The 26,930-nt window shown below is 37.5% G+C and overlaps 2 protein-coding genes across 2 annotated transcripts in view; one reads left to right on the forward strand and one right to left on the reverse strand.

Annotated features, from left to right (window-relative positions):
• Positions 1-2,499: 2,499 nt before the first annotated feature.
• ENY2 (ENY2 transcription and export complex 2 subunit) lies at positions 2,500-9,855 on the reverse strand (the record flags this gene model as incomplete). The annotated part of the gene is made up of 4 exons (XM_080694932.1): positions 9,785-9,855; positions 6,401-6,471; positions 5,072-5,146; positions 2,500-2,576 (listed from the first exon to the last, which is right to left on the reverse strand). The coding sequence occupies exons 1-4, from the start codon at positions 9,850-9,852 to the stop codon at positions 2,500-2,502; spliced, it is 291 nt and encodes a 96-aa protein (XP_080551058.1). The 5' UTR covers positions 9,853-9,855.
• A 1,884-nt stretch (positions 9,856-11,739) lies between these two features.
• Positions 11,740-26,930, forward strand: part of NUDCD1 (NudC domain containing 1) — a gene marked incomplete at both ends in the record, with an annotated part of 58,251 nt that continues 43,060 nt past the window's right edge. Inside the window, 2 exons of the mRNA XM_080695000.1 lie at positions 11,740-11,857; positions 21,897-22,051. Coding sequence (XP_080551126.1) covers positions 11,740-11,857; positions 21,897-22,051 — 273 coding nt within the window. The remainder of the gene's footprint in view (positions 11,858-21,896; positions 22,052-26,930) is intronic.

A 26,930-nucleotide genomic window follows, 5' to 3' on the forward strand; every position in this document is an offset into this window, starting at 1 on the left:
TGAAAGGGAACAAGCTTTTAAAACAGTGGATTCCTAGTTCACATAAATGAATGATGTGAGTCAAGATGTTCACAAAGTTGGTTTATTTGCAAGATATCAATGGTTCTAGATGCAAATTACAAGACATTTATACGACATCAAAGAAACCTAGTTTCTTCAGGGGGTAGAGGTGGGAGAGTCTTATCACTATCATCTTAAACCTATGCTCTTTAGTACTTTAAATTGCTATGAAGTATTTTCAATTCAGCTATTTTTTGTCCCATTTCAAAATATTTTCATAACTTGTTTTAAAATAGTACCTATATGAACAATTTTTGGTTTGTTTCCATGAACAGTACTATGAAATAAGAACCTGTAACATTTCCTATGTACCATTTATGATTCTTTTTTTATAATGAGTAGCAAAATGAGCATTCCTATCAGCACTTTAGAACATTGTTTTCTAAGAGATGAAGTGAAACAAAATACTCTTTCGGGTAGATTTTGTGACTCTATGTGCCCTTCTCAGGCTCAAAACTACATAATTAAACCCAGTTGGTTCAAAGACTACATTTAAATTTTAAACTCATCAGAAAGATGAAATTGTTATTTCTGGAACAGTGAACCAAAAATTTATGTGAAGCTTTTCCTCAATTACACCCCATTATTGCTACTTTTCATGCTCCTGTAATGTTCATTCACTTGTTCACACATTCATTTATTCATTCATTCCCTCATCCATTCATTCACAATTACATATCATACAAAGTAAAAGCAGTCATGTTTCCTCACCTCCAGATGTATGCAAGAGTTCAAGAACCACTGTGTCAAAGAGAAACACAGCTGCTTGTGATAAAACAAAACAAAACAGAAACAATGGTGGGGAATCAGAGGGATGTCAGAATGTCTTAGCATCTCAGGCTGAATTTTGAAGGGAAAATAGAAATGAGATAAGAGAGAAGGGCTTTCTAGATTGATACGTTTGCAAAGGTGTTAAAGGATGGAATAACTTGGTACTCTGGGAAGAAATAACATCTAGAAAGGCCCAGGTGTTAGGCAGAGTTTCATCCTGCATGGAGTCATTTCAAGTAGGGATATATGACCAGACTTGAGTTTTAGTAAGGCCACTTAGCCGACAGTGTGGAAGACATTGGGGGAAGCATGAAGCATCTACAGCAAGGAAATATAGGAGTCCACTGCAATAATTGGGGCAGAAGAAAACTTAAGTTTTGTATTTCTCAAAGTAATCCTCAAACAGCAACATGTACCACAACTCAGAGCTTATCAGAAATAAGGAATCTTGTGCCATATCTCTTACCTTCAGAACCAGCATTTTATCAAGCTCCTTGGTTAATCTATATGTCTAAGAGGTACCATTCCAAGATAAGGAATGCAGCAGGGGTAGTACTGGGGGAAAACATAATTTCTATTTTAAGTATGGTCAGTTTGAGATGTTTGTGGAATATCCAAGGAAGATGATCCATAGCAATAAAGATACATGGGTCTGGAGGCTAGAAACAAGTCTGGTTTGGAGATGCAGTTTAGCACTTATCAACCTGTTGGTATTTGAAGCCATGGTCTGACCTGTTTCCTGAGATTTGCCCAGAGAAAGGATATCCAGTTAGTCAGGCAGAGGCCTCAGGAGAGAGCTTCAAGAAACGTTATTACTTAAAAGTCACATTCAGCAAAAGGTAGTCCAACAAGAAAGAGAAGGAACTTCCAGTGGTAGGAAGAAACGTGAGGAGTGGGCCGAGAGTTCCACGTGGCAGGATGGTCAACATTCTCACTTTCCAGCAGAGGTCATATAAGAACAGACAACAGTCCATTGGATTTGGCAATCCTGGTGTCAGAGTAAAGCTAAAGGGTGGAAATTATTACCCATTAAGTTCTTTCTTGACCTTAGTATGTGGGGATGCAATCTACAGATTCTGCTTTCAAAGTTCAGATGAGTAGAGACTGTGGGAGGAGCTTGGTGTGGAGCCAGCTTGCAAATGTTCTGTCTTCCTCTAGATGGTAAATTCTTTGAAGCATAAGGAAGGCACATAAAGATGAGTAAGACCCAGTACTAACCCTCAGAGTTTGTAACAAATATGAAATAAGACAAATAACCATAGTACAAGATGGGGTATTACAATTTATAAAATATTATGGGGGATTCAAAAGAGGAACACATATGCAATCAGGAAAGGCTGCTTACTTTTAAGCTGTTAGCACAGAGAATTGCATACACTAAATATTTAAATGGTATTAACTGCTGACTTGTTCTCTCAACAAATCTAGTGATTAGTAATAAAGACAGAGTCCCATTTATTCCAAAATCCAAGCAAACTTCAAACTTATTCATGAGATATTTATTAAAATAACACATTTAGGGAAAAAATCAATACAATGTATACATCATTACTGAAAACTGTATACCATCATACAAAAAAGGATTTTATTTTGGGAAATTGATTTCTAATTTATGGCAAGTTGTACTTTCAGAAAGAAAACCACAGAACAACACAATCTAATTCAACCTTAAAGGCTGGCATGCTGAGCAAGGAATGTTCTTATTCTTTGTAGGAGCTCCTTCTTTACACTGTCAGGTACCAGGGCTGAAATACAAAAATGAAAATATCAAAAGATTCTTATTAATACAAGTCAATTTGAGATGTGACATTTTATTCAGGATTACCAATAAAAAAATTTCATAATAATCCTCATGCTTCAATTTATAAAAATATTTATCTGAAAAGAAAATGAACATTTGAAATTCATTATTTAATGAACTACCTATTAACTAAAGATAATACACAATGATGAGAAAAAAACACTGGAAAATTCCTTAAAACCGGAGCAGAGAATGCTATTTTAAAATACAGAGGTTATAATGCATTGATAAATTTGACTCAAACACAACATCTCACACATAGTGAAAATCACCACAGGGAAATCCAAAAGACAAGAAACTGGGTAAACATTCTTCTCTATATGTAGATAAAAAAGGACTGTCTACTATACTGTTTTATAATGAGAAGGAAAAGATCAGCAGGCTACCCAAAATGGTCAAACATAAGAAAGGCTCAATCTCAAAAGAGAAATATCAAAACTACACTCAGCATGTTGTACCAATTAGAATAAAATCCTCAAGTGAATGATATGACTGAGAGAAAATATGCATTTATATCAGTTGGAGAGAATATAAACTGGTATATTTTTTAAACGTAATTTGGCAATTTTATAGAATAAATGATGACATAATGAAAGTATATATTCTCTGACCCCACAAAGATGCAAAAAACTGAAATAGTAGTGACATTTTAAATGTTTTTATTATGAATTCTTACCCATGTGACTAAATTATCTATTCAGAATATTAAAAAATGAAAGAAAAAAGGGAATATTTAATACATTTGCTTGTGTCCAGGACAATTGAAAAAATGTCAGATATAGTTCAACATTTCTACAAAGAACTATATAAAAATAAAAAAGATACTCTTCTTTGTATATTGTTTTAAGCCTACCTACAAATAAAGACTACATACTTAAAAGTCCACTGGAAATGTAACCAATAGATACATAAAATATTTTAACCAGGCGTGGTGGTACACGCCTGTAATCCCTGAGCTTGCGAGGTGGAGACAGGAGAATCACAGGTTCGAAGCCAGCTTTGCTGGCTTAAGAGACCCTGTTTCTAAATTTAAAAAAATTGTAAAAGTAGGTCTGGAGGGTTCCATCCCCAGTACCACCAATATATAAAATATTTTAAAATTTAAAAAAGTTTTAATTAAAACACTTTTAATTAAGATTATGGCTGAGAACATATCAGTTACCTAGGATAAGGTATGACTATAAGGGAGCTTGAGGATGAGAAAAACTATTTTATAACCTGATTGTAGAGATGGTTATATCAATCTATACATGCATATAAAATTTTACAAGCTGCGTATTAAAAACAGTCACTTTTGCTGACTGTGGTGATGCATGCCTATAATCTCAGTAGTTGGGAGGCTGAGCCAGGAGGATTACAGGTTCCAGGCCAGCCTCAGCAACTTAGATCTAGACCTTCAGCAACTTAAAAAGACCCGGTTTCAAAATAAAAAATAAAAAAGGGCTCATGGTGTAGCTCAGGGGTATAATGCCAAGTTCAATCTCCAGTACCAAAAACAAGGGGAGATTTGAAATATTTAAGACATTGAAATATTTAAGGTGTAAGTATTGAAGACTGATTTCTAACCTGCATAACCAGTTTCTAAAAAATGTTAATGGATTAAGTATAAATTACAGAGAAAATAGAAGAAGAAATTAGAGAAAATTATCTTAAAAAGTAGTAGTTCTCAGAGTATTTGATAGTGATAATTTTGAAACTTTCTTTTTATCCTCAAACTACTTTTGTGTAAGAAAACATACATTATCTAGTTGATTTGCTTCCATTTATAAATACAAAACCATACCAACTTTATCAAAATCAATGAAAATAATGTAGCTACATCGCAGGTAACATTTGTGTAGTTCCTTAATACCTTTTACACATCATCAGTGTTAACGTATTTCCTTTCTTTTGCCTTCTGTGAAGAAAGCACTTAAAGGAGAAATTAAGAAAGCGGCTGCACTGTGAGTCTTAAATATGGATTACCCTGAACATGAAGTTATGGAACCACCAAATTCTTAATTAGATGTTAAAGAAGATAGAACTTCATTTATTTTTAATAAGGAAAGAGATAGCAGAGCGATGACTCGGGTTGGAATAAAACTGAATTATTAAACATTTAAGTGGAGCCAGGCTATATCTGATAAAAGGTTTATAAATCCTACCTTCTGGTGATATTTGCTTTTATAAAATCCCATATTTTAAAAATGTCTTAACAACCATATCAATTTACACTGGAATATTGTTTTATAGTGCTACACATTTTATACCTATTATCTCATCTGTTACTCAAGACTGCTAGAGAGGCAAGTAGGAAATTTTAACTCTTCCCACGTGCAGCAATGAAAGCACTCAATAATTTTCGTAAAAGTACTTTTCCTTACGAAAAGAAAAAACATTTGAATTAGCAAAGAAAAGTATCTATAGCACATTTCCTCTGACACAATCTGTACTTCTTACCTCTGCCTTTTGGAGTGATTTCAGCCACCAAGTCATCAACAGTAACGTGTTCTAGTCCTTTTTCTTTAATTACCTCTTATGCAAAAGCAAAAAACAAATCATATCATTTAAAATCATTATCTGTAAGAAAGATTTTCATAAGGAAGGGTTAAAATCATGTTTTTAAAGTGTAGATTGGTCTTAAAAAAAAGAGGACACTTCTTTTTCTTTTCTAATGAAAATTAATAACCTTACAAACACATTAAGTATTCTCCAGATTAAAATGATAAAAAAGTCTGTTCATCTTTCATCTACATAGTCTTTAACAAATTTAACACTTAAGAATTCAAATTTATTTTTAACATTTGTAAGAAGCTGGAAACATAACTGGACAGATCTTATTTTACTATGATCACAGTAGTTCTTACTTAAATGTATGGAAAGAATAAATCTACTGAGACTAACTTGTAATTTCCTAGCCCAAAACTAAAATGTAGTGAAGTACTTTGTTTCTTTCTCTTCTTTAAACTAAGCCAAAAGAAATATAAGAGGGAAAAGAATGAACATCTATTGGATCCCTGTTAGGTGCTTTACAGCATTTAATTCACAGCAATCTAAGACTCAAAGATTAGATAACTCATTTGAACACGAGGTTTAGACTTTCACCAGTGAAACTGTATAAAACCTCAGTCTGTGCTCTAATTTGTCACATTGCCTTTTTTTTACAATTAATGTATAAACAATCTATTATTATTTGCATAAACCATTACAACATAATAGGGATTTGTTAAAAATAGGCAGAATTATATTGTACCAAAACCTGAGCCAGAAGACATTCATTTTAGTTTTAGTGTCTAGCAGTGTCACATCATCAATACCCAGGAATTTAACAAGATTTCATTCCACATTTTTTAAGTTTAATTATTTAAGAACATTTATAGGTGATTCCTGCAAACTAAAATTTTTAATTTAAGGAGACATGATTCCTCTAAGTTTGAGAAGCTGTAAGTGCGCAATTTGCTATTAAGGAAAAACATATTCGGAATACTCAAGTTACTCAAATACACAGGATTCCATATTCTAAGGCCAGAGAAAATCTTGAGTGCTCATGCCTCATTTGTTTTAAGAAAAACAAAGAGAATTCCTAAACATTAAGAAGTTAGGTCTACATAAATTACTGAGAGGAGGAAACCATTACAACAAAATTCAATTTCTTATTTGTTCAAAATTATGCTTTAGTACTCAGTACTTAATAATACCAAATATACTTTTTTTTTCTAATGAATCAAAGACCAACCTAGTTAGTTCAGAGCAATGGAGCTAGTTTATTTTTTTAGTGAAACTGATTACCTTTACAGTGTGCCTTCAACTGATCCTTCCAGCCACATTCAATTAATTTAGCTCTCAGCAGCTCTTTGAGGCTGTTGAAGAAAGAAATTATTTAAACAACCATGTACAACATCTTAGATAGGAATGTTTACAGCAAAGGTTCAACTGCTCAACTAAAAATTCCTTGCCTTCCAGTCCCAAAACTTTTAACTGTGGTCTAATATTGGTTCTATCACTAAATAGTTCTACAAATCATTTAAATTCTGGGCTCTGCATTTCATCTGGGCCTCAATGAGTAAAATTAAATAGAAAGAAGGGGCTGAAACACTTAAGAAGCCCTACTCTCTAGTCTTCTTACATTTCCCTTCACCATCAGAAATATCATGGGTTTGGCACAACTTCTAGAGTATTACTTGAGGTTGGAGTAGGTACATCTCTAAAATCTTGAAGTTCTAGAATCCATTCTTTGACTACAGATTCTTACTCTTCAGCTTTCCTACCTGTTATATCTCTCTAACCTCAGACTGCTCCATCACATTTTAATAATTCAATAACTGGCATGCCTATATCTAATAAGCAGCACTTTCTTTTAATGGCAAAAATGATGCATATTGCCACTAATAGCATCATGAATGTAATAAAGTATTTTATCTTTTTGCCATATCCACTCTTACAAATCTTCAATCCTTAACCCAATCATTTAATTTCTCAGTTTAAACATGTCACATCCCAAGCCAAATGGATTCTTTTCCTGAAAACTGTTTCTCAATATTTTTGGAGAGCGACCAAGTGAGATTTCCACCTTTATCGTTCAATCTCAACAAGGCTAAAACCCAACATTATATTTTCTCCCATGTCATCCTGTTCTCCTCAAAATGACAACTCGATTCTGGTTCTTCAGGCTAGAAACCTCGGCAGCATCCTTTGCTCAGATCCCTTGTCAACATAACATATGGACTCCATGAGTGTACCCTATAGTTTTCTGTAAAATTATATACTTAGAATTCTAATGTTTCTATCCCCATCATTGATGCCCTAATTCAAGCCAACATTTTTTGTCTGGACTGTTACCCACCTTCCCACCTTGTATTCCTGTATTTTCCCTGTACATTTCATTGTCCAACCACTGCTCAAAACCCTCCAGTGACTTTCTACTTTACGAGTAATATTTCAAAGCCCTTCTACAGCCCAAACCATCCTCCATGATCTGTCTTTTTCCCAGCTGTACCTCAGATTTCATCTGCTTTCTCTGGCATCTTAGTCTCCTTAGCTTCCATGTATTCCTAAAAAATGCCAGGCAAGCTTATCTCAGGACTTTGGGTCTTGGAGACCTTTCCACCAACTCCTCATATCCCTTTGATCTCTATTAGAAAAACTTTCTTTGCTTTTTCTACCTAAATTATCATCCTTCCCCCTTATTCTCTCCTTTATTCTTCCTCTAGCACTCAACACCATCTAAAATATTACATTTATTGTCTGTTTTTTCCCATTAGAATGTAAGTTCCATGAAAGTACAGACTTTGTTTTGCTTACTACTGTATCTCCAGCACCTAACAGGACATGGCATATGATAAAAATTCAGTAATTTTAAGCTGCATGAATATAAAATAAAAAGTAACAACACGTAATTCCTTACACTTATTAGTAGCAGTACTATCCTCTCAAGTTATCTACATAGCACTGCTCTAGATGCCTCCTTTCTCATATCAAGGGCTCTTCCCACTAAATTCTAAGTCCTCCTTTTCACTTTTAACCAGATATAATCTTCTAACCCATTTTTCTGTTATCTATCTTAATCCCATTTAGTCTATCCTCCATACTGCTGAAATAAAATTCCTATGGTGTAAATGTAATCGTTATTCCCTTTCTTAAAACTCTTAATTCCCATCAACAAAAGATTAAGTAAGCAACAGATGTTTTTGCATATCATGGCATCCATTTTCCTGCCCTTTCTTTGATTAAAAAAAAAAAAAACAACTGCCACTCAGTATATGAATATGGGTAAGGGTCTAGTGATGGAAATATGACCTAGGCAAGGCTGATCATAACTTGCCTATTACCTAAGTAAGATGGTAATCAAGCTAGGTCCTTTGCTGAGGAAGGTAGTCTGAGCGGTGGAATGTGAATTTGGAACTGCTAATCTCTGCCACATGTGGGTAGGCCCTGTTTGAGAATAAAGCCAACACAGAGGAAAACAGAGGTGAGAGAAGAAAAGATCTATTTCTTGGCAACAATTTTTGAGTGCGTGGACTCAATCATGTATGAAGCAACTTCACGCTCTAATTTTTTTAATCAGATGAGCTTATATATTTCCATTGTTTAAGCCAGTTTCTGAGTTCAGTTTGTACTATTTGCAATTGAAAGAATTCTAACTTAGACAAAATCCATACTCCTCAACTGTGTCCACTGTTCCTGCCACACGTGTTCACACTTTTACCTTCTAGCTTTTTCACATTATTTTGCAGTTCCCAGAGTATCATCATATTGTACCAAGCTCTATGACTTTGCACATGGTGTTCCATCTCTGCAAAACATCCTCTTTTATTGGCTTGGAGACCTGCTAATCCTTCTCCCCAGCTGAAGTACCTCTTTTATTCAGTGAGATCTTATCCATCAACTTAATCCTAAGGTAGAATTGAAAAGATTCCTCCTGATCCTTTCATGCATTTCTCTTGTAAACTTTACCACCCTGTTTCTGGGAGCCTTTTTTGATTCCTTAGCACCTTCTCTATACTTTCAAACCTGTTCTTTCTTCAATTATTCACTTGGTCAATCAGGTGACAGGTATAGCATTAGATGCTGGGTATACAAAGGTGTTTTTACTGTCATGGAACTTAGATTACACTGGAGGATACAGACTAATAAAGTAGTTAGCTAGAATAAAATATATGATTAAATGTTATGAAAAAACAAAGTATTTGGTATTCAATAAATTTAATTCCTTGAAGAAGCAATATTTAAACTAAGACCTGATAGATTAAACAGAACTTGCTAAAAATGAAGTGAAGGAAGAAAAATATTTTAAAACACAAATAGTACATGCTGCTCCAAGGTTAGAAGAGCTTGGTAATTAAAACTGGTTAGAAGAGCTTGGTAATTAAAACTGGTTTTATATGTGTCTTTCTACTAAACCTAGGTAATATTTTCTCTTCAAATGTAGTATTTGGGTATGCTCCTTTTTTCTCCATTATATTATACATTTTGAGTGTTATTTCCTGCTTATCTTTCTACATCACTCACTTCCTTCCAAGTATTACAATGTTGAACAGAACTAAATTATTTCTTATAGGTGTTAGGAACAGGAACTTTTGATAGTCTCAATTTTCTACAATTCTTTCCACTGAAATGTTTTATTCCTTGATATTTAAATTCCTATATAATTTATCAATACAGTTGATTGCTTACCGTTCTCGTTCTCCAGTTTCTATTAACTTTTGGTTAATCGCTGCTCTCATCTGCGCATCTTTGTTCATCTTGCTAACCTGGACATCAACATGTATTTTCAGATATAGGACAATTACAAAACACTTCCTTCTACATCTTCTAGGCAAGCATCCTAACACGCTTAACATTCTAACAGCTGAAGGGATGATAAATTTCAAGTGTGTTAACAACACCATTATTCTCAATATTATTTACTGCATCTCAAGAATTCATATCAATGTAGTCACTACACAATTTCCTTCTGTCATATGCCCTTTACTAATAAATCTTTAAGTGATTATTATTATAACATTTATTAAACCCATAAGTGCCTAGTACTGAGCTAACACTTTTGTGCATTTCTTTTGTAAATCACATTTAATTCCCCAAACTTATTACATATTAACCTATTTTGTATTTTACGGATGAGGAAACTGAGGCCCAGAAATAGAAAATAGTTAAGGCAGAATTTGAACTCAGGCACTTTGTTCCTAGAAGCCCCCAAACACTTTATTAAACTGCACATCATGATCAATTGCTGATCATTTCTACATTTTTAACTGACCTAAAAATTTGGAGAAGTCATATAACCTAAATGTCAATAAAATATTAAACACTATTAGTGGAAAATGAAATTATCAGATAAGGCTCCAAGTGTTTTAATTTACTGTTCACTAGGATGTACCCAGAATTAGAACTGCTATGGTGGTGGTGGTGGTGGTGGTGGTGGTGGTGTGTGTGTGTGTGTGTGTGTATGTGATCAAACACAGAGTTGGTGGGGTAAGGGAAAAGAAATCCTAAAGTAATTCTTCAAAGATTCCAATTTTCAATAAAAAGAGATAACCTAAATCAAAATGGTGTAGAAAGGAGAGTGAGGTTAGGTTTGGAGGGCGTTGGAACTATCTGAAAGTTTAAAGAGAACTTGGAATGAGCCAAAGCTTCTACACTTTATCACTAACTTGACACTACTTTTGCTGCTGTTCTTTCTCTGTGTCTTTTTTTGGAGGAGAACAGGGAAAGGAGGGGCCGAGAAAGACCTAAGAAATGTTTGCTTTTGTAGTTTACGGCTAACACTTCCAAAATAACTACAAGGTCCAGACAGTACCCGAGCAAGAATACAGAACCTGGAATTCTCCTGGGCCCCCCAAAAACAGATAGTGACCTTGGACAAGTCACTTAATTCTTTAAGGCCTCAGTTTTCTCACTGGTAAAACAAGGGCGCTAGGGTATCCCTCCCAGTTCAGACATTCTTTGGGAAAATAGAACAGGGCGGAGACAGCTGGAGAGGCGGGAGGGGAGGAGCCAGAAAACAAAGCGAGGACTGGCTTCAAGCCAACTCCAGTAGCACGCCCTGTCGGAGAGCCCTACAGGCCCGCGAGCGCGGGTCGGGGAAGCTAACGAGAGACAGCACATCGAAAGGAGCCTGGGCTGGGCCCGGGTCCCGGCCCTGAGGACCACGGGCATAGCTCACCACCATCACCGCGGGCGAGGGCCGTCCCTTCCCAGCGACGAAATGACCCTTGCGCTGACGACCGTTACCTACCACACTCTTCGGCTGCCCGGACTTAGACCCTCAGTAGCTCGGGCACCTAAGCACACAGAAAGCTAGAACACGCATTTCCGGGGCGGGCCCTCGCCACCCTGCCTATAAAGTGAGAATTTAACTAGCGCGGGCCGCCTCCTGCTCGCTCAGCCCTCTGGGTAAGAGAGTCCGGGTCGGGCGGTCGCACGGGCTTTAGGCCTCCCCCGGAAACTACATCACCCAGCGGGCCACGGGGCCCGCTCTCTCACGGACACTACACTTCCCAGAAGGCGTTTCGCGCCGCAGTGTTTTCTGGGATGGGAACCACGCCGCTTCCCAACCTCAGCTCGAAGAGGGAAGCGCGGACCTTTCAACAAGAGCTTTATTAATTCTCCCGTTAGGACCTGGGAAGGCGATGGAGGTGGCGGCTAATTGCTCGTTGCGGGTGAAGAGGCCGCTGTTGGACCCCCGCTTCGAGGGCTACAAGCTCTCTCTAGAGCCGCTGCCCTGTTACCAGCTGGAGCTCGACGCAGGTGGGAAGCGGCGGCGACCCCTAGCATTCGGTCCCTTGTCCCTTTTCGGCTGTCATCGGCCCGACCCTTCCCGCGTTTCCTTTCTTTCTTTCTGCACCGGCGATCGCGGCTGCTGGGCAGTCCTCGAGGCTCGTCGGGCTGGGCCGCAGCCGGGATGGCTGCCCCTGGAGAACCATGCCCACCCGAGACGTCTCCCCGCGGGGGCCGCCTTCGCGCGCCCTGCGTTGCGGGACCCTGGGCCCGGCGGCCGGGGCTCCGCGTGGCAGCCTGCAGGGCACCTGTGGGTCTTCTGCTGGCGAAAGCTGGCTTTCCCACTGTGGGGAAGCTCAGGACCTTCCCCCCTCCTCTAGCATTGTCTGTAAACGTGTTCGCCGCGAAGCCACACCTCCTTGGAAAACCCCCAGCTCCCGCTTCCTCTGACGCAGAGCCATTTCTTAGGAACTACATTCCAGCGAGAACGTTTTCAGCTACCCAGGTCCTAGGACACTAAGGACTCTGTCGTCGAGAACATCGCTAGAAATTTTTGAGGAAAAAGGTCTTAGGAATCACACTGCTGCTAATTGTTTTATTTTGTTGCCGGCCAGACCATTCTCACCCATAAAAGCTGCATTTTCGTTAATGAGAGCCCCGAGATCTGCATTTTTTTTTTTAACACATGCCCCTGCTGATTCTGGTGCATGTAGTCAGTGGATCACACACTTTGAGAAATACCGATATCGAGTTAATTAGTAGACGAGATTTTATTCGCTTATTAAATTAAGAAACATCTGTTGAGGGCCTGTTAAGTGTTTACATGTTGGTGACTTCAAGATGAATAAGACACAGTCCACGTCGTGCATAACATTTCTATTGTCGAGTTAGGAAGAAGTCTAAAGAGATAATTATAAAATAATGTGGGAAGGCAGTGATACCTATTTGTACAAAAGACAATGGTAATTCTCGAGTATCTTTCTTGAACCAGCCTGTGGATCTGGGATAGCTTCTGGGAGGAGTTGATGTTTAAGTTGGGCTATAAATCTTCAAAGATAGGTAAGAGTTGACTCTTAGAAGATAAGCTTGATTTTAAATCGCCTTCTTTTCTCTTTTTCACCTATGCCCCCCCCCCAAGTTTAATTAGCTAATGCATTGAAAATAAAGCCCAAAACGTTATTTTTGAGCCAAGTGGCTCAAAACAAAAACGTATCATTGCTTATAAATCTGCAAGTCAGCTAAGTGGTTCTAGTCCTGGCTGGGATCATTCATGCTCTTTGTTCAGATATGGGTGGAGTAGGTAGCTTTACTCACTTTGGCTTGATGGCCTTATATGTTTGGGGATTTTCTGGTAGTACACTAGTTTAAGATTATTTCAGATATCTCCTGTGGTTTCCAAATCCAGCAGGCTAGCACAGGCTGTTCCAGAAGGTAATTAGCAGTACATTTTCAGTCGGCTGCTTGCAACAAGTTTGCTATGCTCCACCGGCCAAAGCAAATGAGAGAACCAAACCTAGAGTCAGTGTGGGAAGGTCAGATAAAGGGCATAGATCAAGGGAGACTGTTAGTGCAAGTTTACATAGGTCCTGTTGGAGTCCTCATTGGTGTTTCCTGGTTAGCCCCATCCAGTTTGTCAGCAAGTTTAGTGAACTGTCTATGCTTTTATCCTAGTCCAAGTCATGGTTTCCACTTGCCTGGAATGTAGTAGTCTCCTGACTAGCCTACCTGTCTTCACTTTAGATCTTCATTCCATTCTCCATCAGGCAGTAATTATTCTAGTTTTTAGTTCTATGTTCATTTGGTGGGTGTTTCCTTCACCTGACTGTGAGCATCACGAAAACTCCAGGTTTCTCTTTTAACTCACTGCTCTGCCCCTCGTTCTTGAAGGTGCTCGATATAGTGACTAAATGAAGAAGTCACTGAGGTAAATTTTATTCATGAGAAAACACGAGCAACCAACGTTATTAGGTTTTACGCAGGATACTATTGCAGTTCTGTATTGCTGGTGCAGGAAAATCTGCAAGAGTGGGAGGAGTTAGTTCAGTGACAGCACTTCATCTTGTTGGGCTTCATCTTTTATGCCCCAGCTTTTCCTATTTTAACTATTATAGTTTTTCCAGCTTTCACATTTGCTAAGTGGAAGCACATCTTTTCATAAATAAAAAGATAACAGTATAAAAAAGGAGTTGATTTCTCATAATAAATGGTCCTCTAAATTAAAAATATTAACTTTTTATTAAAAACTCACTGTTACCACACAATCACGTGTATACATGGGTGTACAGTAATGTTGGTCTTAGATTCTCTGTTTAGAATGCATAATCGAGGGTGATGTGCTATTTGAAGGTTTTAAGGGCTGAAACTTGCCTTGTTGAGTAGATGATGATCTTGTATCATTTACTCATTAAATGGTTTATTGAGATATAATTGGCAATAAAGTGCACATATTTAAAGTGTACAGTTTCAGGAATTTTGACATATGAATATACTTGTGAAGTTATCACCATAAGTAGAGATACTAAACTTAGCTATCATCACCAAAGGTTCTTTATGCCCTTCTGTAACTGTCCCTCTGGCTGATCTACTTTTTGTCACTATGAATCAATATGCATTTTCTAGTGCATAGTGTGTAATTCCATGTGTATATGGAATCACAGTGTATGGCTTCTTTTACTCATGATAATTTTGAGATCATCCTTGTCCCATGAGAGAGAAATATTAAAATCTCTGACTAGCTGGGTGAGGTGGTGCATGCTTGTAATCCCAACGTTCAGGAGGTGGAGACTGAAGGATCCTGGTTCATGGACAGCCTCAGCTATTTAGCAAGGCCCTTTTGCAACTCAGTGAGACCCTGGTTCAAGAATAAAAAGATTTTAAAAAGGGACCGGTGGTGTAGGTTGAGGTAGAATGCCCTTGGGTTCCATCCCCTGTTCTGCAAAAACAAACAAACAAACAAACAAAAAACACCTCTGACTATACTTGTGGGTTTTTCTGTTTCTCTTTGCAGTTTTATCAGTTTTTGTATCATGTTTTGCAGCACAAGCTCTATTGACTATTAGGACCTCTGGACAAATTGACTCCTTCATAATTGTGAAATAACCTTCATCCCTGGTAATATCTTTTTTGCTCCGAAGTCTGTCACTCCAGCTTTCTTTTAGTTTTACCAGTGTGTGTGTGTGTGTGTGTGTGTGTGTGTGTGTGTGTGTGTGTGATCTTTTTAATCTATTGACATCTTTTTATTTAATATTCATTTCTTATTCACAGAAGAAGTTCTTGCTTTTTTATTCAATCTAATTATCTCTTTTAATTAGACTGCATTTATTGTGATTATCGATTTGGTTCAGTTCTTGTCTTCCATCTTGCTGTTGGTATTCTATTTATTTCACCTTGTCTTGAAGAGGATAGAATTTTCCCTCTTTTCTTCCTTCTTTTGAAATGAGAATATTTTTAATTTAATTTTTATTTCCTTTGCTGGGCTTATTAGCTGTAGCTCTATTAATTTAGTGCTAACTTTAGGGTGTAGAGGATACATCCATAATTTATAATGCAGGGTATATTCAAATGATAGTGTATTACTTACTGTGTAGTATGAGAACCTTATGCTGTTATACTTCAATTTCTCTTTAAGTCTATGCTGTTTTGTTGTCATGTATCATATTATTGTAAATACCACAATATGTTGTTACTTTTATTTAAGAAAAAAACCTCTGATGTAGTGGCCATTTCTGGTACTCTTCTTTTATGTAGATCCATATTTTTATCAGATACAATTTTGTCTCTGCCTAAATGGCTTAGTATTTCCTGTAGTCTTAGGGTGACTCTTTTTTTTTAAGTCTTGGAGATTGAACCCAGGGATGGTCTACTTCTCAGGTATACCCCTCATCCTTTATTTATTTATTTATTTATTTACTTACTTACTTACTTACTTACTTATTTGTGGTACTGGGGATTGAACCCAAGGCTGTTTTTACTCTGAGCTATGCCCCAAGCCCCATTTTATTTATTCTCTTTTTACTTTGATACAGGGTCTCACTGACTTGCTGAAGGTGGCCTTGAACCTACAGTTCTCTGTATCAGTCTCCAAAGTCCTCGGATTACAGTTGTGCACCACTACACCTGGCTGTCTTGTGATTCTTTCAGCTTTTGAAGTCAGAAAACATCTGTATTTTTCTTTGGATTTTCTAAAGATATTTTTGCCATGTATAGAATTCTAGGTTGACAGTAGTTTTCTTTCAGTTCCTTAAAGATGTTTCCACAGTCTTCCAGCTTGTATTGTATTTGGTAAGGAATCTGACACTATTCTGTCTTTGTTGCTCTGTATGTAGCATTTCTATTTTCCTCTTTTTAAGATTTTTCTCTTGTACATTGGTTTTGAGCAGTTTGATGTTGATGTGCCTTTATGTATTTTTCTTCATGATTATTATATTTGGGGTTTGTTAAACTATAAGCTGTGGGTTTACAATTTCCTTCTTGTTCTTTTTTAGAGCTCCAGTTTAACATTTTTAGATCTCTATAAGTTGATCACAGCTCGTCAGTGTCCTTTTCATTTTTTCTTTTATTTCCATTTTTATATATGTGAATTTTTCTTTTTTTTTTTTGGGGTGGTACTAGGGTTCCGGGAAACCCGTCTACCTCCGGGCTACACTCCCAGACCCATTTTATACTTTCATTTGGAAATTGGGTCTCTTAAACCAGTGAGGCTGGCTTCGAACCCGCGCGATCCTCCTGTCTCCTCCTCCCAAGCACGGGGATTACAAGCATGCGCCACCACACCTAGCTATATGTGTGATTTTTTTAAATCTTTCTTTTGTAGTCTTAACCTCATTAATTTCACCTAGTGTATTTTTTATTTTATATACTATCGTTTTTTATCTCTATGTCTAAAAGTTTAAATCTTTTTTTTTTTTGTCTTTCATGCCCCTACTTATCATTTTGAACATAAAGAATATACCTATAATAACTTTTGTGTGTGTGTGGTACTGGGGATTGAACCCATGGCATTCTTCCTCTGAGTTGCATGCCCAGCCTTATTTTATTTTTTACTCTGAAACAGAGTATTACTAAGTTGTAGACCTTACTAAATTGGTAAAGCTGGTCTTGAACCTTCAATCCTCCCGGTTTCTGTCTCCCAAGTACTGGGATTGCAGGCATGTACCCCCATGTCCAGCTTGGATATTATTTTATGATACGTTAGTCTGGTCTGGAACAGTGCTCAATCTAGGGCTAACTATCCCCACTGTTGAGGTAAGACTTTCCCTTGTACTTGGCCCAGTATCCCACACAGTTTAGAAGTCGTCCTCCCCCCCCCCATTCTACCTACTGGGCATAGTCATTTCACAACTTTATGTGAATGCTCAGCACTGCTCCCTTTAACCCTTTTAGATGGCTCTTTTCCTGGCTGAGTGTAGTGTTGACAAACAACATGCTATTAGTCCTCTGCTGAGAGACCTTCTGCCAATCTCTAGGGTCCTATGTAGCCCTCATGTCTTTGCCACTCTGTCTGATGAACTATAGGTGCTTTGGTTTCCCAGACTTTCAGGTCAGTTTCTTCATCTCCTTGGCTAGAAAATTCACAAAGTTTCATAAGCTGTGGCTTACCTTAAGTGTTTCTGGATTCCTAGGGATCATTATTCTTTATTGCCTGATGTCTAGTTTTTTTGTTTTGTTTTGTTTTGTTTTGCAGTACTGGGTATGGAACCTAGGGGCATTGTACCTCCGAGCAACACCCGCAGTCCTATTTTTTAGTCTTATTTTTCTGAAACAGGATCTCTCTGAGTTGCAAAGGGCCTCACTAAGTAGCTGAGGCTTTCCATCAACCGCAATCCTCTGGTCTCTGCCTCCTGAATGCTGGGATTACAAGTGTTCACTACCACGTCCAACTGATATCTAGTGTTTTTGGAAAATTTTTTTTCATGTAATTTTGCTGGTTTATTTGATTATTAGAAAGATAAATCAGATCCCTAATATTTCATCTTGGTTGCAAGCAAAAATCATAAATATATTTTTAAGTGAAAAAATAATTTCTTTAGAATAATGGAGCTAGAAAGAATTTAAAAGAGTTAATGAGGATAGTAAAAAAATTGGAGTGTAGACTGCTTTTGAAAAAAGTTTAAAAACTAAGGATGGGAAAGAGAGAGCTCTGCTTTCATTATAGAATGAGTAAATGGAATATTTTTTATTTGTTTTGTGAATGGGGATTTTTTTTTAACACATTTACAAGGAAAGGAAGGGAGACCTGCAGAGAGTAGATAACTTCTGGTAGAAGGGAATGGAATCGTAAACACCTATAAGAGAATTAGCCTTGGAAGAAAGAACAGGGAAATAAACACATTTTTCTTATGTGCCAGGTGGCAAATACTTTGCATGTTTTAAATTTAAGCTTGTTGTTAATTTTATAGGATAAGTGTAATGAACCTTCATTACAAGTAAACAAATGGGGAAAAGGAAGAAGATGAGAAAAGCTTAGCTAACTTAACCAAGCTGCTAGTCAGGGCAAAGCTGACCCTACAGCTACTTTTCCCTTTAGTTCACAGAGGTGACAATCTGAGGAAGATAACAGGTTATAGTTGGAGTAACTGGAGGACTTGGTAGTTTTCCTTTAAAAAAAAAAAAAAAAAAACTATAACTTTTGAAGTGTGATAAGAATTTGAGGCAAAGATTAGGAGAGAATCCATCTTTAGTGTTGAGTCATAAGTTCACTTATTTTTAATACAGGATACCAAATAATAAAGCATTGATTCCACTGGCTTCTCTGGAAAAGTGTTTCCACCCCATCTGTTTCAAAGATTAAACAGAGATTCCCAGCTTCCTATTCCCTTTCTTAGGAGGGCTTTGCAAAAGGGCTCTGCTAGTAGTTGAGCCCTGTCACATTTTGGGCGCTGCTTCTCTCCTTGCAGGTGCTCTGCCTTCCATCTTTATACTCAAGAAGGTAGACATGGTAGATGTAGTTAGAACATTTCATTTCTCAAACAGGGCCAGAGAATCAGCCTTTTTCTGTTCACTTAGAGTTTTACAAAATAGTAAGCATGTTATATGCACTCTCCTTGATTCTGTGTCCTAATAACTTAGATTATCTTTTTGAAATGCAACAATGAAACACCTACTATGTCATGATCTCTAACGGTGATTTTCCAGAGATAAATGTTTGCAGGTGAGGTATTGTAATAAGACAAACAGGCTAAGAAGCAACTGGCTTGTTCAAATATGAAGAAAATATGTTTGTTATACTGTTGTCTAATGTCACTTTTGGATTATTATATTACCATGCAGATTTCCTGCATTATCTAGTTTCATCCACATAGTGGTGCTAGAAAACTAAGAATTGATATTTCTTTCTCTTTTAATAAGTAGAATATATATTTGTATTTCTTATAAAATAAATGTTTTCTTGAGTTAAACAGTACGTCCTCAACCTCTGTCCAGTCTATCATAAAATTTTGATCTTCCCTCTGAAGTGTTTCTAAACTTCAGTCATTCCTCTCTTGGATGATTGCAGGTGCTTCCTAATGTAGCTTTCTGAATTTACCTACTTCAGTCTGTTTCTCCCATTATCGTTATCAGTATTCTCTTAAAAACTGAAATCTGAACTTTACTCCTGCTAAAAACACCAATGAATTCTTACTACATTGAGTTTATTATGAAAGAAGTAAAGACAGGCCAGGACTCAAGGCAAATATTCGAAGTAGGAAAGGTGAGTATTCTGGGAGAAGAGGAAAATAGTTGCAATTAGTACAGCAAAGTGAGTTATATCAAATTAGTATGTTGGCCCAGTGTAGTTCGCTTTCGTATTTCCTGTTGGGGGCAGAAATCGTAGGTCATGATCAGCCCTGAGCTATAAGCATTCTTCTGTGCATGGAGGGGCAGGAGGAGTGTGAGAGGGAGCGACCACATTTGGTCTATTTAAAATCAGGGAAGCAGCTAATGTTGTACTGAAGAAAGCCCTATTCTTTAAGTAGGAAACTACTTTGTGTTTGTTCCAGCTATGGCACTGTTTTGTCCTGTACCACTGGGAAACATGTGATCACCATTTGTATTTACATTTATTTCCATAACTGTAGTGTTACCGACTGGCTCAGTCCTGTGGGGGCAAGTCCACTTGCGACCGGGAGCCTCAGAAAGATGGGGCAAAAGGCAGGTGGAGTTCTGCAGAAACTTATCTGCAGCAATTCTTTCCCTCTATGAATTCCCTAAGTTTTTAGGTACAGCGCTTGGGAAAGAATTTGAGGTGGACAAAGGCTTCTTGAGCCAATGACAATTTATTACAGGAACCCAGAGAAATTTATACCCTTCACCAGTGAGATTAATAATAGGAGAAAAAAAAGAAAGGGAAGGGGGGCAATCACAGCAAAACAATAGTAAATTACATATAAACAAAGTAAATGACTAGTCCAGCATTTAGGAGATAAGCTCCGGATCTTTCTTCCGATATTGCAGCAGGGCAGGTCCAAAGGTAAATTCCAAAGGCAATACAGGCACGCCCAAGGCCCAGGGCTTGGAGAATATGCCTTCTCATGGAATCTTCTTTTTCTTTCTTTTTTGAAGTTTCCATCTATATCCATATGACAAGCATGGGGAGCTGTGGCGGTCCAGGGAGATGCGATGGGAGTCTCTCAGATCTCATCCGCTTTGCCTTCTGAAGTCTGAAAGCTTACAAAAACTCACAACACAGCTTGGCAAATAAGACACCACTAATAACACTGTGAAGTTCTTGGATTTAGTTGTCAGATGTATTTCCTTGACTGCTGAACACTCTTTTTTAGACAAAAAGCCTATTAAAGGCCTATTGGTCTCTAATAATCCATTTCCTTATCACAAACCCTCTGCAACCTGCTTCTAACTTTCTAATTCCTTTCTTTCCCAGTCGGGACGTTCTTATGATAAGCTCTTCTTCATGAAAAAGTGCTTTCTTACTCTTACGGTATTTCCTTTCCTTCATACATATATATTTAGAATATCTGTCCTTTATTTTGTCATTTTCATTTCTAGCCATGCGGCATTCTCCCTGTTTCGGGGAACACTCACACTGGGCGTGAAGGTCAACAATCTTTCTCCTTGGCTCTATTGTATTTTGGCAACTAAGTTGTTCATCAACTAAATTGCTTCCGAAGTCACACACAAAATTTTATCTTCTCTGTCTCTAGGCAGGATCTCAAGGGTAAACAAAGTTTCCTTAAACTGAGACCCTTTGTGATTGCTGCAGCTGGAATGCTTATCACAGCATCTGAGTTCTGGCCAGTTTTTTCCTTACTCTTGAGCAAAGCCAAGGACGTTTAGACAAATTATTAGAAAATTTATATCCACGGACTCAATTTCTATTTATAGTCCTTATTTCACATCACTGGAGCAATTCGTGTAGAAAGTTAAAGGAAATATTAATAGTCATGAAGGGTAAAAGTGGGGGATATTTTGGCCAGAGACGATACCTCTTTCTCGGGGCTTTCTGCCGATTAACTATGTGGAGTGGGGGGTCTCAACACATAGATGCCGAGGCAGCAGGATGTCTTGGCACTGTAGGGTATATAATAAATATTATTTTTTAATGTGTGATAAAGATGAATAATATAATAGAGGTATAACCTTTTTTACAGTACTGGGGATTGAGCCCAGGGGCATTCATTCTATTTCCAAGCTAAACCCCCAGCCCTTTTCTTTTTTCTTTATTTTTGAAACAGGGTCTCACTAAGTTTTGAAGGGCCTCACTAAGTAGCTGAGGCTGCCTACCAACCAAGTACTGGGATTACAAGTGTGTACCACTATGTCCCGCTCAGGTAAAAACATTTTAAAAAGTATAAACATTTTATAAATTTGACTTATTACTTGCCCCAAAGACAGGAAATTGTTAATTTTTACAATTTCTGTTCTTTTTCGCAGTAAGGTACCTAAAAAAAGAAAACTGGGACATAAAACGCCCTATCTGCTATGGCCACTATAAAAGCATGACCAAGTCCTGGAGGCTTTTGTGATTGGTATTGTATGATTGCTTTGCCTTGTAGGCATTTGGCAAAAAGGAACAATCTGAGGTAAAGCACTTGATGATTATGTTTGTTTATTTATTTGTTTTGTATTTCAGCTGTGGCAGAAGTAAAACTTCGTGATGATCAGTATACACTGGAACACATGCATGCTTTGGGCATGTTTAATTACCTACACTGTGATTCATGGTATCAAGACAGTGTCTACTACATTGATAACCTTGGAAGAATTATGAATTTAACAGTGATGCTGGTAAGAAAAACATATGCAGTATTTTATCCAATTCTGTTTGATCTTTAATTTCTCCTTGAATCTGCTGTACAGAGAATTGAGGTAAAATAGTTTTAGTATATGGAATAAAGCCGGGTGTGGTGATGCAGGCTTGTAATCCCAGCACATAGGAGGCTGAGACAGTAGGATCGTGGTTCATGAATAGCCTCAGGTACTTAGGCCCTCTGCAACTTAGTAAGACCCTGTTTCAAAATAATTAGAAAAATAGGGCTGGAGGTGTAACTTAGAGGTAGAATGCCCCCTGGGTCTCATCCACAGTACTGCAAAAACAAAACCAAAACCAAATAGTTTTAGTAAAGGGATTAACATGGGTCTTTGTTATGTTCTTATACCTAGTAGAAGGCTTGCTTAGTGTATTTGTTAAATGATTAACAGCTGTGAGAAACTCATTCATACTCAGGGGAGTTTACTTTGTATTCTAAAATAGGCTCTTTCATTCAGGTACAGGTATGAATTCTGTATTGGTGATTCTGTGTTTAACAATCTCAAAATGTTAGGGAAGAAAAATTAGGCATTTTCTGGTAATGACAAATGTTTCTTTTAGGTGGCTCCAAACATCTCAGCAAATCAGTGAACCAATACTATTTGGAGAGTAGGGAGGGAGAGGAGATAAGACCTATCCTTTGGTTCTCTTAAGTAAAAACTGCTTTTCACTGTAGGGCTGGCCTGTACTTGAAATTACTGTATACTCGCCGGGGCATGGTGGGGCATGCTTGTAATCCCCAGGCTTGGGAGGCAGAGACAGGAGGATCTCGCAGGTTCAAAGCCAGCCGTGCTGGCTTAAGAGACCCTGTTTCCAAATAAAAATATGAAAAGTTGGTTTGGGAGTGTAGCCCAGAGGTAGAAGGGCTTCCAGGAACCCCAGTACCACCAAAAAAAAAAAAAAAAAAAAGAAAGAAAGAAAGAAAGAAAGAAAAAAAAAGAAATTACTGTATACTCTCAATGGATATAAGCTGACTAAAGTAATAGGACATACACATGTATTAGCAGCTATGTTTTAATCTGACAAAAAATTTTAATATTGAGGTATGTGTTTATGTGTTTGTATAAAAGTTTTCTTACAGTGTTTGCCAGTAACAATTTTTTTTTTCTTTCTGTACTAGGGAATGAACCTAGGGGCATTATACCTCTGAGCTAAACTACTAGCCCTATTTTTTTAAGTCTTTTTTTTATATTTAAAATAGGGTCTCATTGAGTTGCTAAGGGCCTCACTAAGTAGCTGAGGCTGTCTGCGAACTGCAGGTGTTAGTTTCCTGAATGCTGGGATCACAAGTGTTCCCCACCATGCCTGGCTCAGTAAAACATTTTTGTGTGTGTGTGGTACTGGGGGTGGAACCCAGGGGCTTTCTACCTCCGGACTATACTCCCAGACCTGGTTTATGCTTTATTTGGAAACAGGGTCTCACTAAGTTGCTGAGAGCCTCACTAAGTAGCAGAGGCTGATTTAGAATCTGTGTTATCCTCCTGTCTCAGGCTCCCAAGCACAGGGATAACAAGCGTGCACCCCCACACCCGGCTTCTGACTCAGTAAAACTTTTTGATGCAAGAGAAAAGATGACATTTTGGTAGGTCTCAAAGTCTTAATTTTTTTTTCTTTTTCTTTCTTTCTTTTCTTTTTTTTTTTTTTTTGTGTGTGTGTGTGTGTGTGGTACTGGGGTTTCTGGAAACCCTTCTACCTCCGGGCTATACTCCCAGACCTATTTTATATTTTTATTTGGAAACAGGGTCTCTTAAGCCAGCAAGGCTGGCTTCAAACCAGCGCGATCCTCCTGTCTCCGCCTCCCAAGCGGGGTATACAAGTGTGCGCCACCACGTCTGGCTGAAAGTCTTAATTTTTGTGGTACCATATTCATAATTTTATATTACTATTCCCAAGTTTTTTTTTTATCACATATGATGCCATTTCAGAGGGTATGTTTGTGAGTAGAGAGGAAACTAGACATTTAGTTATAATTGACAAGTGAGTTTATTTTAATATATGTTTGAGAAAAAAACTCTGTAAAACACTGACATATAGTATTTATATTTTACACATTTTACATGTTATGATAATATGAATGAAACTATTTTGTGATAATTATGTGAGCTGTCAAAAGGGGTATAAGCACCCTTTATAGAACACTGACTTCAGTTTCCTCATATAAAATAAGGATAATGATAAATATTTTGAAAGATGAAGCAAAGTATGTAAAAATACTTTTAAAAGAGGAAAGTAGACTGCTGAGACAGGAGGATCATGGTTTGCGGACAGCCTCAGCTACTTAGTGATGACCATTGCAACTCAATGAGGCCCTGTTTTAAAATAAATAATAATGATAATAAAATAGGGCTGGGGTGTAGCTCAGAGGTAGAATGCCCATTGGCTTCCATCCCCAGTACTGCAGGAAAAAAAAAAAGAAATGGTATGTTGGTAAACGTTGAACACCAACTCTATGGGCAGAGGGGAAGGGTGGAAGACTGATTGATACAGTTGTCTCATCTCTGTGTTATGAAATGTTCCTATAATGGCTAATTTTAAGCTACTGATTATGAAATTTCAAGAAATTTAATACTTGGCTTCCCTATGAGTGGGTAGGCATTGTCTTCAGCACATTGCTATATTTACTAGAACAAAATTTAAGGAATGAGAAAAGAAAAACTGTTCAGGTCCCACTTAATGTTAATGATCATGTGCTTTTCATTAAAATTTCAATGTAGTTAATTATTTATTTATTTATATTTGTGGCGAGGGTGGAACCCAGGGGCCTTCTACCTCTGGGCTGCACTTCCAGATCTATTTTATACTTTATTTGGAAACAGGGTCTCACTAAGTAGCTGAGAGCCTCACTAAGTAGCTGAGGCTGGCTTCAAACCTTTGAGATCCTCCTGTCTTAGCCGCCCAAACACTGGGATTACAAGTGTGCGCCACCACGCCCGGCTCAATGTAGTTAATTAAACTAATAGGGTCCTTGTTTTTAGTCGTCTCTATAATAACATAACAAATACCTGAGATGAGCAGCTTATAAAGAGAAAAGTTTATTCTTCAGAGTTGGGGATTCCAGTCTGTGATGGCTTGACCGTGTTTTCTGACATTGGGCGAGGCAACACATGAAGATAGCAGTGCCTAGTGGAACAAAAGTAACTCCACTCCTGGCCAGGGAAGAGAAAAAGAGGGGAAGAGACTAGGATCCCATTATCCCCCTCAAAATCACCCCAGTGAATTAAAGATCTCTGGTAGGACTACTACTTTTTTTTTTCTTTTCAGTTTTAGAGCATTTATTTATTTATTTTTTATTGGTGCATTGTAGTCATACATCTTAATGTGGTACAAGATGGTGTAGACATACGTGTATACATCACCCCAATTAGTCCTTATGCAATTCCTGCCCCATTCCGTTCCCCTCCCTCCTCGTGTTTAGCTTAGTGAATGACATTGATATTTTATTAAAGTAAATCATGTGCATTAGAGAATTTCCCTCTTCCCCCTCCAATCCCCTCAATTAGGTCGCCTTTCTTTGAATCTCCTCCTTCCTCTAAAGTTTCTTCTATGACTCATTTTCTTCCCAGCTTCCGCATATTAGGGACTACTTCTTAAAGGTTCCATCGCTTTCCAGTAGGACCAAGCTGGGAACTAAGCTCTTAAACATACAGACTTTTGGGAAGAAGACATTTCAGACCCAAACTATAGTGGGCTTTAATTTCCTAAATACAAAATTTAGGAAAAAAAAAATATTTGTAATGGTAGTATATTCTTTTGATAGATGCATTGTTGAATTGTTTGTGACATTTTGTTTAGAACATTCGAATTTATCTTCATAAGTCCAGAGTAGTTTTATTTAGACTTAGGTGATATGTAGCAGTTTGATTAGTATTTCTGGATTTTTTTTTTTTTTTTGTATGTGTGTGTGTGGTACTGGGGTTGATCTAGAGACATTCTACCTCTAAGCTTTTTTTTTTTTTCCATTTTTTTGTTTAGAAACAAGGTCTTACTAGATTGCTAAGAGTCTTGTTATTTTGCTAAGGCTGTCTTCAAATCTGCAATCCTCCTGTCTCAGCCACCCAAGTACTGGGATTATAGGGATAATATACCAACACCTAGTTTCTGGCTTTTTTATGTGTGTGTGGGGGGAGTTGCTGGGGATTGACCTCAGAGTCATTCTACCTCTGAGATGTACCTCCGACTCCATTTTATTTTATTTATTTATTTATTTATTTATTTATTTATTTATTTATTTATTTTACTTAGAAACAGGGTCTTACTAAATTGCAAAAGGCCTAAGTTTCTGAGGCTGGTCATAAACTGTAATCCTCCTGTCTCAGCCTCCCAAATACTGAGATTACAGGCATATACCACCACACCAGGCTGCTTCTAGCTTTTTTTAATGAAATAAGGAGCTTTTGTATTTTTCAGAACACTAGAATAGTTTAAAATTAGAATGCTTTTAAAAATACGTATTTTAAGATTTTTTTTTTTTTTTTTTTTTTTTTGCAGTACTAGGGATGGAACCCAGGGGCATTCTACCTCCAAGCTACACTCCTATCCCTATTTATTCTTTCTTTTGAAACACCATCTCACTGAGTTGCAAGGGCCTCACTAAGTAGCTGAGGCTGACCTTGAACCTTGAACCTTGATCCTCCTGTCAGCCTCCCTAATGCTAGGATTACATGCATGTGCCATCATACTCTGCAATAAAGATCCTCTTTAAATATATTGTAGTTTGTTTTTCTTCAATAGAAGTAGTTTCTCTAATCACCTATGAGTTTATTAATTGGTTTACTTATTTCTTGAGTAGCTAATAATACATATTCTTGTTAAACAAAATCATCCCCTTTTGTTTTCAAACTTGTTGCTATAAAGTTG

This window comes from Muscardinus avellanarius (genome assembly GCF_963383645.1).
Source record: "Muscardinus avellanarius genome assembly, chromosome: 4".
NCBI lineage: Eukaryota > Metazoa > Chordata > Mammalia > Rodentia > Gliridae > Muscardinus > Muscardinus avellanarius.